Below are 15,646 nucleotides of genomic sequence, written 5' to 3'. Positions count from 1 at the left end.
AACCTACCATCAACAACTCCCATTGCAATGGCGACAACTGAAGTAACAGATGGGAAGGTGGTCATGAAAGGAGGTGCAACTGACGAGATAGACATTGAAAGAATAGCTACGACAGGCACCGAGCACCATGGCGAATCAAAGGAGATCCAGGCAGCGGATAACGCAGGGTTTCACCGGTCTCTCACCAGAAGAAAGGTGATGATGATGACTTTTGGTGCTGGTATCGGGACCGGTCTCTGGGTAGGAACTGGACAAGCGTTATATTATGGTATGTCAACTACCTCTTAGGTTCCTTTGGTTATTGATGACGATGCTGATGTTTCCTAGCTGGTCCTGGTGGAATCGCCTTAACCTATACTTTGACTGCGTATGTAAATCTGCAATAGAGCGAGCCACCATTACTTGCTGATAACATTATGCTAGAATGGTCGTCTACGCACAGTACTGCTCAATTGGTGAAATGATGGCATACAAACCCGTTCATGGAGGTTTCATTCGAACATGCATTGAATACGTGGATCCCGCATTCGGTTTCGCTGTTGGAATCAACTTTTGGTTCGCAGTAAGTGACCACAATTGGCCTAAAACATCTTTCGAATCCAATGCTAATGAAAACAAAGTGGGTCATGATTATTCCCGCCGAGATAACAGCAGCAGTTTCAGTCTTGAAATTCTGGCCAGCAACAGACGCCCTCCCTTTGGCCGTATACATCACAATTTTCCTGGTGGTAATTGCGCTTGCCAATCTCTTCCACGTTCGGATTTACGGCTACATCGAATACTACATGTCATTTTTCAAATGCGCCGCAATCATATTAATGATTTGCTTCCTGTTTATCATGACGTCGGGAGGGATTGCGGCTACTAATGGCCCTATTGAGTTTCGCTACTGGAAGAACCCGGGTGCATTCAAGAATGGAATGAAGGGCATTGCAAAAGCCTTCGTGCAAGCGGCATTTAGCTTCGGTGGTGGTATGCTAATAATTATACTCTCCAATTTGACACAATCAACTAATGCACTCTAGGCGAACATGTTGCTGTAATTGCCGGCGAGATAGCGAATCCCCGACACACAATCAAGAAAACCGTCCGTCCCGTCTTCTGGCGCATGTTCACTTTTTTCATCGTCAACATTTGGCTAGTGGGTATGTGTGTGCCATCTGATGACACCAGCCTGGCCACTGCAAGTGGAACTCTGGCAAGTCCTTTCGTGATCGCTATTAAGCGCGCAGACGTGTATGGACTGGCACATGCCATCAACGGTTTCATTTTTCTCAGCGTGATTAGCTGTGGAATTACCAGTGTCTACGTGGCAAGTAGAAGCCTGACAGCACTTGCAGACTTGAATATTATACATCCTTTTTTTGGTCGAAAAGATGCGCAGGGCCGGCCGCTTGTGGCGATAGCGATCAGCCTAGGACTTGGCGGTGGACTCTGCTATCTCAATTGTGACAGTATTGGTACTGTGGTATACAATTGGTTTTCCTCTCTGGTATGTTGGTCTCTGATTAAATTGGTACTTGGTGTTAACGTTACCATAATACCCAGGTCGCTATCGCAACTCTTTTCGAATGGTCCGGATGTTACATTTCTCACCTACGATTTAGACAAGGACTAAAGGCTCAAGGCAAGGATCTAAAGACATTACCTTTCAAGAGTTTCTTTACGCCCTGGGCACAGTACTTCAGTCTCATCCTAGTGGTCTTTATCTTCGGTTGTGAATTCTATCTGTCGTGTTGGCCCTTCGGTGAAAAAGGCTCTGCAAAGACATTTTTCTCCACCTACCTCGCTGCTCCATTATTTGTCTTTGACTATTGCGCCTACAAGGTACGGTTTGTCCCTTGAATCTGCAATCATGATATCTGACAATTTACAGTTTTATTTCAAAACAAAGATTGTGAAATCCACCGAGATGGATTTTTCCGCAGCAGATTATTTCGATGAAGAGGATCGTTTGAACGCAATGATACCGCAAGAACAAAAACAAGCGGCAAAGACAGGAACAACAGCATGGATTAAGCGCGTTCGATATGTGATATTCGGATAATGAAGTTATATTAGCCTAGGAAGTCAAGAAAACCTCTGGATCCAGACCCAATTCACTTGTTGCCCAGTCTTGATCAAGAAGATCTGTCAAGTCGTTCATATCTGGATTAAATGCACTCTCAGCACTGGATGTCAGGTGTGAAATAGGACTAAATGAAGATAATTCCATCGTGCCACCAATATTCTGGCTTTTCTTCATCGACTGTGTCCAGTCTTTGAATGTCGCGTAAGCGGACGTGGAGCTGTGTCCTGCGCTTGCATTCTGGTCACAAAATTTCTCATTTGACGACCATTGGTCAATCGCCGCTTGGATTGACTCGATGTATGAAATTTCGGATTGTGTGGATGTTCCACCGGTCATTTGACGAATGAGACTCATACCGCGATTCAAAATTTCCTGCAACCTCGCAGTTCTTCCTGAATGTAAGCTCTCGGCAAGTATCACGAGGAGAGCTGCTCTGCATGAGCTAAACTCGGTGTAAGAGGCACGACATAAGCCAAAATTCTCTGCAAGGTGTTGTAGTACTTCGATGATTTCCAAGGCGCTTTGTACGCAATCATTAACTAGCTCTGATCGCTGGGCTTTGCCGACATTCTGATTCTCTGGTAGTTCCTCTTTGCTTCGAGTATCGAAGATGAAAGGCCGGCCCATGTATACGTAAATTAAAAGGTAGCACAGCTTCATATGGCAATTTTGTCGAAATAAGGATCCTTGTGGAGCAGTATCTTGTTCCTGAAATTTGGATGAACGAGAGCTCCACCATTGTCGAATTTTAGACCTTAGTTGCATAAGCTGACCTAAATACCCTGAAAGCAGTCTTTTTGGACATCGTTTGAATTTTGCCCTGTTGAAGATGGTATAAGCGCAAGAGAATCTCCCAACTAAGGATTTGTACTCACAGTGTGTCGGCTACCTCTCCTGTCCAAGAGACCATATCAATGAAAGTCATCATACAGGCGAAATTTGGCGAGTCAAACGTCGGACAATCTGTTGGCAAATCGGTATTGACTTCGGACCGTGCGATAGAGTTAGGTCGCCCATGCATGATTGCAGTTCGTCTATAAATAGTCAGCACTGAGTTCTTCAACCCTTCAGAATGCGGGGTATTCTCACCTTTCAAGGGTATAGACAGTCCAAAAAAGGCGGTTCCTTAATTCAAGAGTCCTGCGATCGCATTCCCCACCAACATATCTTCGATGCATTCCATTTTGAATCGCCATTTTCATAGCCAACCCAAAATATGTGTATGAGAGCCCACCGCATGAGACTGGCAGGGCATAAACTGCGAGAAGGAGGAAAGCTTGCACACTTTCATACGAGGCTGCTAGGATTACATCGTGACCCAGTTTGCATGCCACATTGAAAAAGCCAAGTCCAACAGAATGCTCCGAGCAGAAGGCTATCTCTTCTGATAGACTGGAATCTGGATTCGCTCTGTCTTCTTCCATATGCGCAAATTGCGTGCCGATTGCTAACACAGCAAAGACCGAACAGATCCAAGGGATATCAGCGGCTGTCAACTGTGCGAAGGGGTCGTAACACAGTTGAAGCTTTTCATGCATCCATTCTTTCTCAACGTAGAAAGAATTGACTTCAGTGTACTTGAAGAACACAGCAACTAGAAATTCAGCAATGGTTCTCGGTGGTAAATGAGTTATTGCCTCGGCAGCGGTATGTGTGGAGGACTGAAGATGTGTAGCTCGCCAGTATTCTTTGACCTAGATATTGTTAGACGGTATCGCTATGAGCTAGATTCGATGACATACAATTGAATCGGACGCATCCCGACACCTCATGGTGCGACGCAACTTCTCGGAGAAGTTCCAGTGCGAAAATTCCCCTGAGTAGACTAGGCACGGTTAGCGGACAAGTGAGTCAAACGGCAAGCTCTACCGACATGCAACATTACTCGACACAAAATGCATATATTGTGGTTCATCCACCCCTGATGTCTCCATCTCCTTGTTTTCTGTCGTGCACTTTGCTGCAATTCGTGCAACATTTTCTTCATCCAGAGACACGTCCCCGAGAAAGTGTCGTACAATAACTTCCAAATTTTGCTGATATTGATTCGAGGTTGGTGAACTGATGTCTTCTCGTAATGAGCAACTAGGCCTTTGAGGAGCCGGCTGAGATGTAAACTGGCATGTTCGATCTAACCGCTGGCATCGCCAGCACGGTTGGCCACCTTCACATTTCTCTTTTTGCTTCCGGCAGATATCACACCTGAAAATTGTCAATACTCGTACAAGCTGTCTGTATATGATTTTGAGCCTAACTTACGCCAGAGACGTGCGTCTCCTCGGACCAGTGGATTCGCGCTTGCGCTTGGCAATACGTGATTCGCCGTTATGCCTAGATTCTTCAGACATGGCAGTCAGGACATTTAGTGGCCCTGTCGATAATGCTGTGGATAGGAAAATACGACAAAACATGCCGTGTCGTTCGGTTTAAGGAGGAATGTCTGCTTGATAGGCTATCGTGCTTATCATGATTCAGGATATAGCAAGATGCGGGGTAGATTTACCCTAAAGTTGGAACCAATCACAACATCCAAGTCGTGCCTATCAAGCAGCAGATAAAGCACACTTTGATATTCGGCGTGTTTCCGTGCCTTATCGATTATCCGTTGCCATGGCTTAGAATGGAAGTTTCCGGCAACATATCATTAACCGTGAATCAGGTCAATCCGACATCCTTGTCACGAAACTCAGAAGACTTACCAATCCTGTGATTCCGCATTAAAAAAGCCTCATTTGAGTAACAGGGGTCTTCCTGAAGGGTACACTGGTCACGTCAGGCGAAAGATAGGTGCAAAGAATCCTCAGAAGAAAGCGCCTAGATCGAGAGATATGAAGCTAATAGGCACTGAAGATATGGCCTTAAGAGCGATGCTGCTGTATGACATGTTAGTGATACGCTATGGACTTAAACTGCTCCAAGATCATTCTTTGACCATTTGATGGAGCCCTCATAACGATGAGATTAGACAATTACATGTCGCCCCCGACTCGCAAGAATCAAACGCAGGCCATATATCACTGTCTCTGCCGAGCCTTCATTTTAATCAAATTTGAGAATGCGGATATTCTCGAAGCTTTCCTGCCGGATCCGTTGGGGGTTTAGTCTATGTGACCAGGGTATTCATAAGCTACACAATTACCGCATAGAAAGTTACGGCTAGAAGGCTGAAGCAAAATATAAGGTCATGAGTAAAGTAAAAATATCGTTTGGCGGCGTGGAAAACCTAGTTGAAAACCAACAGCCCATTGACGATAAAATTAAGCTAGGACAGAGAAGTTCAGACGAAGAAAGAAAACAACAGAGGAACGAAGGAATCGCTTTCATAGCACTTGTCTCTTGCCTAAGGCCTCCATTCAATATTTTCCTATGCAACCCCGAAATCTACGTTTCCTGACTGATAATACGCGGCTGGACGACCTGTTCACTGGCTACGTCTGTTAGAGATCTCCTAAAATCCGACACTATCAACGCGGATCTGGTTGGGTAGAAGATGGATTCTAGTGTGGATGCCGAGGGTCGTAAAAAGGGAAAGGCCGGTTCAGCCAATCGGAGGCTTAACGTACTCGTTTTCAACGGTGGAGCTACTCCACCCAAGCCTGTCGATCTTTGGAATAGCCTTCGTATACAGCACAGGGTATTAACGGCACTTCATCGAAGTTCTTTCCCGCGTCTGTTCTGCAATAAGGACACAATGACATTACAGGAATTGCAGGATCCACACCTGCCCCTTTCTCCACCAACTATGTCTGCCTTGGATATAAAATCTTCGAAGATATCTGTCTCCTGAAAGAACTCATTCACGCCTGACAAGGGTTTTATCTATCTTCTTCAATATATTTCAATCCTTCTATCCATCTCAATGCGTATTTTCAGCTTCGCAGCGGTCCTCGGGTTCGTCTCCAGTCAGACATTCGCTAATCGCATCTACATCCCTCCGGCCTATCACAATGGCAGCGTGAAGGTTGAAAACCTTTCTGCCCCCGGCAACCTTGACGGATCCAAGATGAGCACCTCGGCTAACCGCACCTCCTTTGACTTTTGGTATTTTGATGCCTTCTCTAAATCGACTAGCGCGGCTATCAATATCGTCTTCTACAACACGGGGGATTTTGCAGCCAACCCACAACCTTTGGCCGTCCAGGTTTCGGGAACCTTCGATAATGGCACCCAATTCTCTGCTCAGGCAATGGCATCGGGTGGTGCTATCATTCAGAATGATGAGCAGGGTGTTTTTGGAGATTGGAAGGGGACCGGAGCCAGATTCCGTGGATCGAACCTTGCCAAGCCGCACGTGGAGTACGAGATCGTTTTCGATTCCCCAGAAATTGGCTTGAAGGGTATTTATAACCTGAAATCGGTAAGTCAAGCAGAAGTCCAAAGAGCAGTCTAAGACCTCCTATTGACAGACCAATCCAGCTCGCACCCGCTCACTACCCTTGCAATCTGAACGTCGAGGGCCTGAGCACCCTCCTGTTGCCCCATCTCCACTGGGCCAATGCAGTTCCTGATGCAAAAGCGACTATAGTCTTAAATATCAATGGCACCATTCTTAATGTCACCGATGGAATTGGATATCACGACAAGAACTGGGGCGATGCTTCTATTATCACTAGCCCCAAGTACTGGGACTGGGGTCACGCACGCCTTGGACCATACTCTCTGGTCTGGTACGATCTTCTTGATTACAATAACACGGAGCATGTGTACGCCTATGCATCAAAAGATGGCAGAGTCTTTGAGACCAGCTGTGCTAAGAGCACTCTTCGGGTTCGTCAATGGGGTGCCAATGTCACTTATCCGCCTACTTTCGGCATCGCCAAAGCGAATGGACTGGTCGCTCGCTTTGACCTTGGCAATGGGCAAACACTTGTCGCAAACCTTACCAAAGAGCACATTGTCCATGACGAAATTGTTTACGCTCGTGCTTTGGGCTCTGTCACTGGTGGTATTGAGGGGCAAGAGGTGTATACTGGACGTGGTATGTACGAGGAGTATCTCTATGGTATTCTATTTGAATAGATCGATCTAGGGTGATGAGTCTTCTGTATTGGAATAGTGTAAGCGGTGCTTGCTTCTGGTCTTCAGCATGTTGTTCATGCAAGCTGGGTAAAACTTTCTTAATGACAGTGAACCCAGCTTTGCGCGTTTGAATCCTGAGCCATTTCCAAAAGAAGTTGTTTATCATTTGGAAAAGATTTTCTGATTATTTGTATCTAATATGGTGGTGTAGCCGGCAACATTTGTATGCGTGTATACTTGTGGCCGACGTTTACTCCGAGAATCTCCGTTTCCCCGCAAACCTTCGAATGACTCAACGAGCCGAATAAAAGTGCTCTCTCTCTACACACACAGCTTGGCTCCGGCTTCAATCTTTCTCACAGCACAATGGACCGCCCCCTTGAACCAATAAGTGTGACCGATTATAGACCCGTCCCGCTATGGGAACGCCTGTACGCCTTCCACCCTTCTGCATCTCAGATTCAAACTAAATTCTTCCAGACAGCCAACCATTGTGGTAGCAGCTTCAACTACCCTCGTATTCACAGGATGCGGTATCAATTTTGCCTTCGGTGTCTGGCAGGAACTATACGACTCCATGTCCAAGGTTACAAATACTCCATTCACAGGGGCAACCCCAGCACAGATTGACCTAATCGGTACACTATCCATCGCACTCATGACAATCGGTGCTCCATTCACCACGGCATGGACGAAGCAATACTCACCACGAGCAGTGGTGTGGAGTGGCGGAGTAATTTACTCCCTCGCACTCATCCTAGCGAGTTTCAGCCAATCCCTTTGGCAATTCCTGCTCACTCAAGGCCTTCTCCTAGGAATAGGAACATGCATGGCATACATGCCCTCCGTGACAGTGGCACCAACATGGTTCTCACGGCACCGGGGCCTTGCGATGGGTATAATCCTCGCTGGGACAGGTTTCGGCGGTGTCGCATGGCCACTCGCGTTTCGATCACTCATCGAACGCGTCGGATTCCGCAACACTCTCCGCATCACAGCTTGCCTTTCCTTCGTCCTCATTTCGGTATCGGGGACGTTTATGAAGTGGCCTGCTAGTCAAATTACGCGCATCCAGGTGGAGAATGCTGCTGCTGCGCGATCGTCTAGTTTCTTCCGCATTCCTTTGGTCGATTGGCGCGTGGCTCGGACCCGTAAATTCGCTGCGCATGCTTTGGGCGCCGCACTCCAGTCTGCCGCTTACTATACGCCTGTTTTTTTCTTTTCTTCATTCGCTCGTACTCTTGGATACTCGACCACGAGCTCAGCGAACTTTATTGCCATTTCCAATGCCGCGAATGCACTTGGAAAAATTGTAATTGGGTACGCGGCGGATCGCATGGGAAGGCTGAACACGCTATTGCTGACGACTTTTCTCTCGGCAATTGCTGTGCTAGCTCTGTGGCTTCCATCATCACTTTCAACCTCACAATCAAGCGGCAGCGCGCTGTTCATCGTGTTCACAATCTTTTATGGAATCTTTGCCTCGGCCTATGTGTCTCTTTTCCCAACTAGTCTGGTGGAGTCATTCGGGGTGCAAAACTTTGTCTCTGTCAACGGGGCTCTGTACATGGTCAGAGGGTTTGCTACGCTTCTCGGCACACCTATCGCAGGAGTGCTGATCCGGAGTTCCCCGCATCAAACCGCCAGCCCTAGGAGCTATGAGAATACTAGTATCATGGTCGGAGTTTTACTAGCTGCCGCTACCTTTGCGGTGCTTTGGACTAGGCTAGAGGCTGTATTCGTGTTAGACGGAGGCCAGGGACATCGAAGAAAGTGGATAATGTAAGAATCAAAAACTAGATAGTAACCATAAAGCTCTCCACTCCTCATACAATGTTCCCTTGCAACGCTCTAGTGCTCGACACTTGACGTTGCCAGAGGTCAAGTCGTCTCATGGCAATTCATATCCAATCGGTAACTTTGGACTCGAAAACTAAATGATCGGCGTTTAGTGGCGCCTGTTGTGCCCTCGTTTTTCAGCTGAAATGCAATATCTATCACGTCGATGTACAGTATGCGTTATATTTGCTTTTTCTTCTCAGTATGTGTCATCTTCGAATACCTAACTAACGTTCATCCTACTTGGAAGCTTCATTGAAAACCATATTGGAGCGCGATTGAAACTTCAGAAGTGGATATTCTAGTTATAATAAGGGATAACAGCTTGATCACATCGGGTCACAGTCACAGTCTACCAATTAAGGCTGATCAGAGTGGTCCTTAGATAGCATCCAGTATAGCACGTGAGTGTCTTTATGGGAGATGTGTAGCCTCCTGATCATATGAGCCAGGTTAAATGCAATGCGTGCCAGCCAAGAGACCTGACTGCTCTCAAATCCGCTTGGGCCCATGTGCTTCAGGACGCTCGGGGTACCAATGACGTTGGTAAATGCGTATTGCTTTTGCAAAAGAAAAAGCAATATAGATCAAACACTTGTTGTATCCAGTCAGGACTTGGGACTGCACAGTGACTTGAAAGACGTGTGTGCATACTTGGATGTATCATGCAATAGAAATCCAATCAGGAGGTAGATCTTCATCACTAAACATGTTGAGCACCATCCCATAGACTAGACACTAAAACCAGCAATGGGGGAGGGGGTGAGAGTTGGGTTGCCGAAAAACATACTTAAATACTCTCCGGATCATTTGAAATTCTTCTCTTTTCTCTGGATTGCCAGCTAGCTAATCATGGCGTCTAACACAGCACTTGAGAAACCCAAGATCAGCAAGCGGAGCTGGAGCGATGAATTCCGCTACTATGCCCAACACTTGAATGTTATGAATGCCATAATACTACTGGGCGCCATCCCAACTTACTTCACGGCTATCCTTCATGTTCCTCTTCGGTGGGAGACCTTCTTGTTGACGGGCGTCTTCTACCTTGCTGGAGGTATGGGTATAACAGCAGGTAAGGACATGTTGCTTCTTCAACTACACGTGCAAACACCACTAACCTTGCACAGGGTATCACCGCCTCTGGTCTCACAGGTCTTATAAAGCATCAACACCACTACGATACTGGCTCGCCATCATGGGAGCTGGTCAATGGCAATGGTCCATCCTCTGGTGGGCAAAGCACCACCGCTCCCACCACCGCTACACCGATACCGAACAAGACCCTTACAACCCAACCCGCGGGTTTTTCTTCTCCCATGTCGGGTGGCTAGTTGGTTATAACCCGAAGTCATGGGGGAAGGTCGATCTCTCCGATCTACTCGCCGACCCCGTGGTAGTCTGGCAACACAAATGGGGCACTCTAGTCGGGTTCATAACCGCAGTTCTGCTCCCAGTACTAATAGCCCATTTTGGCTGGAATGATGCACGTGGTGCACTAGTGCACACAGTCCTGGGCCGGTTAATGTGGATCTGGCATCTAGGATTCTTCGTCAATTCCATCGCCCATCTCCCCTGGTTTGGCTCACAGCCGTACTCAGATAAGCATAGTGCTCGCAATGTGTTGCTTTTCGCGTGGGTTTTGGCGGGCGAGGCGAGCCACAATTTCCATCACACCTTCCCGGCCGATTATCGAAACGGGCTCCATTGGTATGAAGGTGATTTGTCACGGTGGTTTATTCGGACGTGCGAGCGGTTGGGACTTGCGTGGGACCTCCATATTACCAGTCCTGCTGAGATTGAGAGAGCGCGACAGCGGCAGATTAATATCGCGGAGGGGATTGCTCACGGGCCGGAAATTGCTGAGCTACCTAAGATGGAGTGGCAGGATTTTGTGGAGCAGGCAGCTGCTGGTCGGTGTATCACGGCCGTGCATGGAATTATTCATGATGTTACCGAATTCATGGCCGATCACCCTGGTGGGCCGGAGTTGGTGCAGCAGTATATTGGGAAAGATGCTACTATGGCGTTTTACGATGAGGGTTCTCATGTTCACTCCCCTTATGCTGAGACTTTGTTGGGTAATATGAGGGTGGCCGTTACGCGTCGACAGGAGGGATTCAACGAGAAGAAAGCAGAGTAGAGAGGGAAAGGTGGCAGGTTTAGCGAGAGATGCATGTATAAAGCCGAGATATTTTGGGGTTCACAGTTATGATGGCGAATCGACTCACGAACACATTTTGAGTTTGGAAACTTTTGTCTCACTTCGACTGTTTGTCCAGTCTTTGTGCCATAATCCTTGCCTTTACTCCGGTATAGGTGTGGACACTATTTTACTCCGATTAATACCTATACAACGAAATACGGGAAATACTTCCAAGGTTGCTACCTTAGGCCTTGAACGTCCTGACCCCACCTCTGGAACGCCCCGTCCCGAGCCTTATGTTTCCACCTTCCTAATAAGGGCAACTAAGACATGGCTTCAACGACAAGGCCTCATGACTACTATGGGATTCTTCAAGTTCCACCGGATGCAGACCTCACAGCTATTAAACTGAGTTGGAGGCGTTTAGCCCGGATTAAACATCCCGACAAAAATCCTGCAAAGAACGCTACAGCGGAGTTCCAGCTCGTAAGCCACGTCCTTTACCCACATTTCAGCAACAGCTAACATTGGGCATGCGACTAGCTTGAAGAAGCATATTCAACCCTCTCTAATCCTGAAACTCGTCAAATCTACGATGCCAAATACCGAGCATACACGTCTACCTCTAGTGCCCGTCACTCGACACGTCAGACGAATAGCGGCGAAAAACAAGACAAATACAAGCCAACCTCTTCAATGACTGAACTACTGGAGCAGACAAAGATGTGGAAAAGCCGACTCGGGGACCAAGAGCAGCTACTACGAGATGTACATGCACGCTTAAGGAAGCTCGAATCAGAAATAGCGATTTTGCATACCGAGATTGCGACCACGGAGCAAGGCAAGGCAGCTAGGCAGACAATCTGGGGCTATCTGGGCACATTCCTTCCCGGAGGAAGTGAAAGACAAGAGCGGCAGAAAGAAGAGCAGGATCGCTTGTATCGTGACAAAATCGTAACGATGCGAATCAAAGAGACGGAAAAGGCCAGACGACTGGAAGCTATCAGAACCCACGAGGCAAACATTTCCTTACTTCGTCAGTGGTTCTTTTCGACTGAGTATGATATTCGGAGAATGACGAGGGAGAAAGACTTGAGGGACCAAGAAGAGCGGGCGAAGATGGAAGAGCAGATGAAACGTGAAGGCTGGTCATACGCTCATTGGTCACAAACCGAAAGCCGGGCACATAGCGTCCCAAAGTCAATAAATTGTAAACACAGAGCCTGGTGGAATCGGATCGAGGGTCGGTTTCGATGTAGCTGCTGCGCTGAGGACACTCGACGCTTTGCGTTCCAGTGTCCTGGGTGTAAGAAAATAGCCTGTGCGTCTTGCAGAGATGATCTTCGACGCATGCGATAATAGCTGGGTCTTTGAGGTTCCATGAATGTATCGAGCCAAGTTCACAAATTTGCAATTTATTGTTAATAGACTTCCAAATCATCATTACGGCATATATGTCAAGCGAGAACCCCTTTAATGAAGAGCCTGATTATATGAGTATGCTGTAGATGCTGTTGCATTGTTTGCATTTGAGAAGGACCCAAGAGGCCGATGTTGCGGGGTTTCATTAATCCGCTGGCCCTTTTCATCGGCCCACATTCACGAGAGAGACCGGTTACTAATTCAGTGCAGATGCCTTTCACATGTCAGTGGATGTCACATGTGAATCACATGTGAAACCGCGATATATGGCAATAGTATAGCTCATGAAATGGAAATGTATCCAAGTTGCTGTCTATCATTGTATATTCAATCTAGGGGGTGTCCCTTGGGATCATTCGTAATCGTCAATCATGTCTATCGATGCAAATCATGGGCCAGGTGTCTGCACGCCCTCTCCATGTGCTCCCATCAGTCCACCAGCTAAACCGTTCATGCGACGGTCTAATATATCCTCCTCGCTACCCAAAGATGAAATGCTCCTGTGACGGGAACGGAAAGCAGAAGGGCTCTGGGGAGCACTGTTGATATCCTCCGGGTCGATATCATTGTGGTGATTGTATTTCATATCCAGATGTTTGAGTCTCGCAAGAAAGCCGCCATCCGCCTCGGGCGCGGACTCATCTTCTAAGCTTGTGAACCCGGCCAGCCTGGAAGACGCAAAGGGGGAACGAGATTTCTTTCGACGAACTGCCAAGTCTGATGTAGATAATGATAAGGAGGACGCCTTGGTCATGCCGATTTCAAGTGGTTTGTCTTCATCTGCGGATGACTCTGCTGTCATAGTGCGATGGTTATAATTTCGGTGGCCCTTCGAAACGCCATTGATCTTTGATGAGCTTTTTGATCTTTGGGATGCGCTCATTCTGGAGCTACCAGACATCTGAAGAAGGCTATACTCAGATTCGTGCAGCTCGGCTGTCTCAAAAAGCGTCTCAATCCACGATGCACTGCGCTTTATGTACTTCCATGCATCCGGAAAGAAGCCTGCCATTTGAAGAAAGCCATGTGAGACGCCGGGGATCAACGAAACCTCCACGTGGTCCTTTTCTCGGAACTTGCGTTGAGACTTTTCAAGTCCGAGGTCTTGGCGCTCTTGGAAATACTGCAACTTCGCTTGGCGCAGCCTACCTGCAAAGATGACTGTGTCATCAACCAATGGATCGCGCTCGCCAGTGAAAATGTACGTTTTGGGAAACCGGGAGAGTAGTTCGTCCGGAGCAAGGACTGGGGATAGAAGAAAATCGGTGTTGAAGTCCGGTCGCTGATGCGGTCCGATGTATAAAATAATCATAGCCCGCATCATTTCAGGTGCAAGTATTCTATCATGCACGTATGAGATCATGGATGAGACTGCCAGTCGAGTCTTGAGCGGCTTGACCTCGCTATTCGTGGGTGGGTTTTCACCGTTGAGCTCCTCGCTCTTTTTCAACTTGTCGCGAAGAGCGTTGGCAGCTTCAGCTGCTATATTGGATTCCTCATTCTCATCCGCCTGTTTTGGAGGGGATATGGCGGTCAGATCTTCAACTGAGTGACCCGGTGAGGTGAACGGGGTGAGCTTCCTGTAGTGGTCTTGTTTTTGCCGCAGCACATTTTTTCGAGAACTTTTATCCTGAATCAATGCCAGCTGTTCGTCCGTCATCCAGCTTTCTACTTTCACGTTCAGGGCTGGATAGGCCAATACAAGCCCATCGGGTCGAGGAAGGATGTCTTCATTCCGCCAACCTTGAGCCGCGGAGGATTGCAGGACCATCAACGTCATGCTAACAGCCAAGTTCCCCCCTGCACTTTCACCTGTCACAACAATTCGTGGGCGGGTCAGCCCGCTCAGCCCCACACAGCGACCATTGGTAGACACGATGGTATGGTAGACATCGTAGCACTCGTGCAGCGCGTATGGGTATGCATACTCCGGCGCTTTCTGGTAATCGATGCTGAGTACTGGTACTTTCAGTTTCCCCGCCCAAGACAAAAGTTTGTCTTCAGAGTTGCGGGGTCCCATGGCAACAAAGCCACCACCAGGCACATCCAGAACAATGCAGGTCTGCTCTTTCAAGGCGCTCAAAGGCCCATCAAAATACAGCCACGCACTCACAGGGTCGCTGTGTACGGATTGCTTTGGGCGAGGGATGCGAATAGCTCGTGGTGAGTATCGTGTCATTCGTGGGCGCATCAAGCTCGCCATCGCCCACAGATAAGGGCTGGTCGCTTTGTTCCACGACACACGCATATGTTCCAGGGTCAGCGTTGCACGAACCCGCCGCACCTTTTCATCCGCCTGTTCCGCCGCAATCAGGTAGTAGACCGTGAAGACTAATGAAGCGATATCTCGCAGCCATTTGGGTTTGATAGACATTGCAGTCCAAAATCCCGCATCCAGCCCAGTCGTAATCCATGTTGCTCGGAAGAAGGATCGGGAATAGAGGTTGGCTAGTGGTTCTGGACATTCCAGCCCCACAATCTTGGCGAAGTTGCGACTGACATATAGGCACAGGAAGATGATGGTGGTCGTTTGCCAGGTTGTTAATCTATTCGCGAAGCGGGTGGAAATTGTGCGCAGAAGTGGCGGACCATGTTTGTTCCCTCTACTGCAAATTAACGGTTGACCCGAGGTATCTATAGAGGACGTCATCACCTACCGCAGCAAATATACCGACCAGAAGGAAACAACCGCAAAGACTTGAAATTTGCGAAATCTGGTCGAGGGTCTTCCCAAGACGTGGTCTGTTGTTCCCGCGAGTCAATGTCAATTCAATTGGTGATCATCAAGGGCCGTACCTATCATTTCCCGCGGCGTTAACTATGCAGCTGTACAGCCACCCCAGGGAAAACTCCGGTTCCTGAACTGATGCAAAAGAGAATCAAAACGAAAACAAACCACAAGTGTACAACTTACGATTAAATGTGTAAGAGGAAAAGAGGAGAAAGAAATGTTGACAATCACATGTCAGTATCACATGCACAGTGACGCCATCAGCTGACTCGCCTTTCCTTCTGTGTTCAGATTGTCTGAATGGACACTTGCACTGGCACAATTACCCCACGTCGGCTATTTGGTTTCTCTTGAATTCTTAATGGTGGAAGTGGCGGAACAACTACGGCTTTAAAAGGCGATCGGCTCACATTTTGGGTTA

The 15,646-nt window shown here is 47.8% G+C and overlaps 6 protein-coding genes across 6 annotated transcripts; 4 read left to right on the top strand and 2 right to left on the bottom strand.

Moving 5' to 3' along the window:
* Window positions 1-27: 27 nt before the first annotated feature.
* On the top strand, window positions 28-2,047 carry N7484_005126 (Amino acid/polyamine transporter I; the record flags this gene model as incomplete). The annotated part of the gene is made up of 7 exons (XM_057115546.1): window positions 28-268; window positions 328-367; window positions 424-562; window positions 621-972; window positions 1,026-1,492; window positions 1,549-1,827; window positions 1,877-2,047. The coding sequence occupies 7 exons, from the start codon at window positions 28-30 to the stop codon at window positions 2,045-2,047; spliced, it is 1,689 nt and encodes a 562-aa protein (XP_056975686.1).
* A 15-nt stretch (window positions 2,048-2,062) lies between these two features.
* On the bottom strand, window positions 2,063-4,419 carry N7484_005125 (uncharacterized protein; the record flags this gene model as incomplete). The annotated part of the gene is made up of 6 exons (XM_057115545.1): window positions 2,063-2,891; window positions 2,947-3,105; window positions 3,161-3,765; window positions 3,814-3,896; window positions 3,945-4,273; window positions 4,331-4,419. 6 exons carry the CDS (start codon window positions 4,417-4,419, stop codon window positions 2,063-2,065), a joined length of 2,094 nt encoding a protein of 697 aa, XP_056975685.1.
* A 1,511-nt stretch (window positions 4,420-5,930) lies between these two features.
* Window positions 5,931-8,876, top strand: N7484_005124 (Major facilitator superfamily domain general substrate transporter; the record flags this gene model as incomplete). The annotated part of the gene is made up of 3 exons (XM_057115544.1): window positions 5,931-6,428; window positions 6,488-7,049; window positions 7,498-8,876. The coding sequence occupies 3 exons, from the start codon at window positions 5,931-5,933 to the stop codon at window positions 8,874-8,876; spliced, it is 2,439 nt and encodes an 812-aa protein (XP_056975684.1).
* A 905-nt stretch (window positions 8,877-9,781) lies between these two features.
* Window positions 9,782-11,069, top strand: N7484_005123 (acyl-CoA desaturase; the record flags this gene model as incomplete). The annotated part of the gene is made up of 2 exons (XM_057115543.1): window positions 9,782-10,001; window positions 10,057-11,069. 2 exons carry the CDS (start codon window positions 9,782-9,784, stop codon window positions 11,067-11,069), a joined length of 1,233 nt encoding a protein of 410 aa, XP_056975683.1.
* Window positions 11,070-11,402: 333 nt separating this feature from the next.
* N7484_005122 (J domain-containing protein) lies at window positions 11,403-12,382 on the top strand (the record flags this gene model as incomplete). The annotated part of the gene is made up of 3 exons (XM_057115542.1): window positions 11,403-11,558; window positions 11,616-12,315; window positions 12,369-12,382. 3 exons carry the CDS (start codon window positions 11,403-11,405, stop codon window positions 12,380-12,382), a joined length of 870 nt encoding a protein of 289 aa, XP_056975682.1.
* Window positions 12,383-12,882: 500 nt separating this feature from the next.
* On the bottom strand, window positions 12,883-14,868 carry N7484_005121 (putative lipase; the record flags this gene model as incomplete). The annotated part of the gene is made up of 1 exon (XM_057115541.1): window positions 12,883-14,868. One exon carries the CDS (start codon window positions 14,866-14,868, stop codon window positions 12,883-12,885), a length of 1,986 nt encoding a protein of 661 aa, XP_056975681.1.
* Between the last annotated feature and the right edge of the window lie 778 nt (window positions 14,869-15,646).

Source organism: Penicillium longicatenatum (assembly GCF_028827895.1).
Source record: "Penicillium longicatenatum strain IBT 33135 chromosome Unknown contig_2_segment0_segment0, whole genome shotgun sequence".
In the NCBI taxonomy this organism is placed as follows: Eukaryota; Fungi; Ascomycota; class Eurotiomycetes; order Eurotiales; family Aspergillaceae; genus Penicillium; species Penicillium longicatenatum.
The sequence above is the reverse complement of the archived record's forward strand: the minus strand, read 5'-3'. Positions and strand labels throughout refer to the sequence as shown.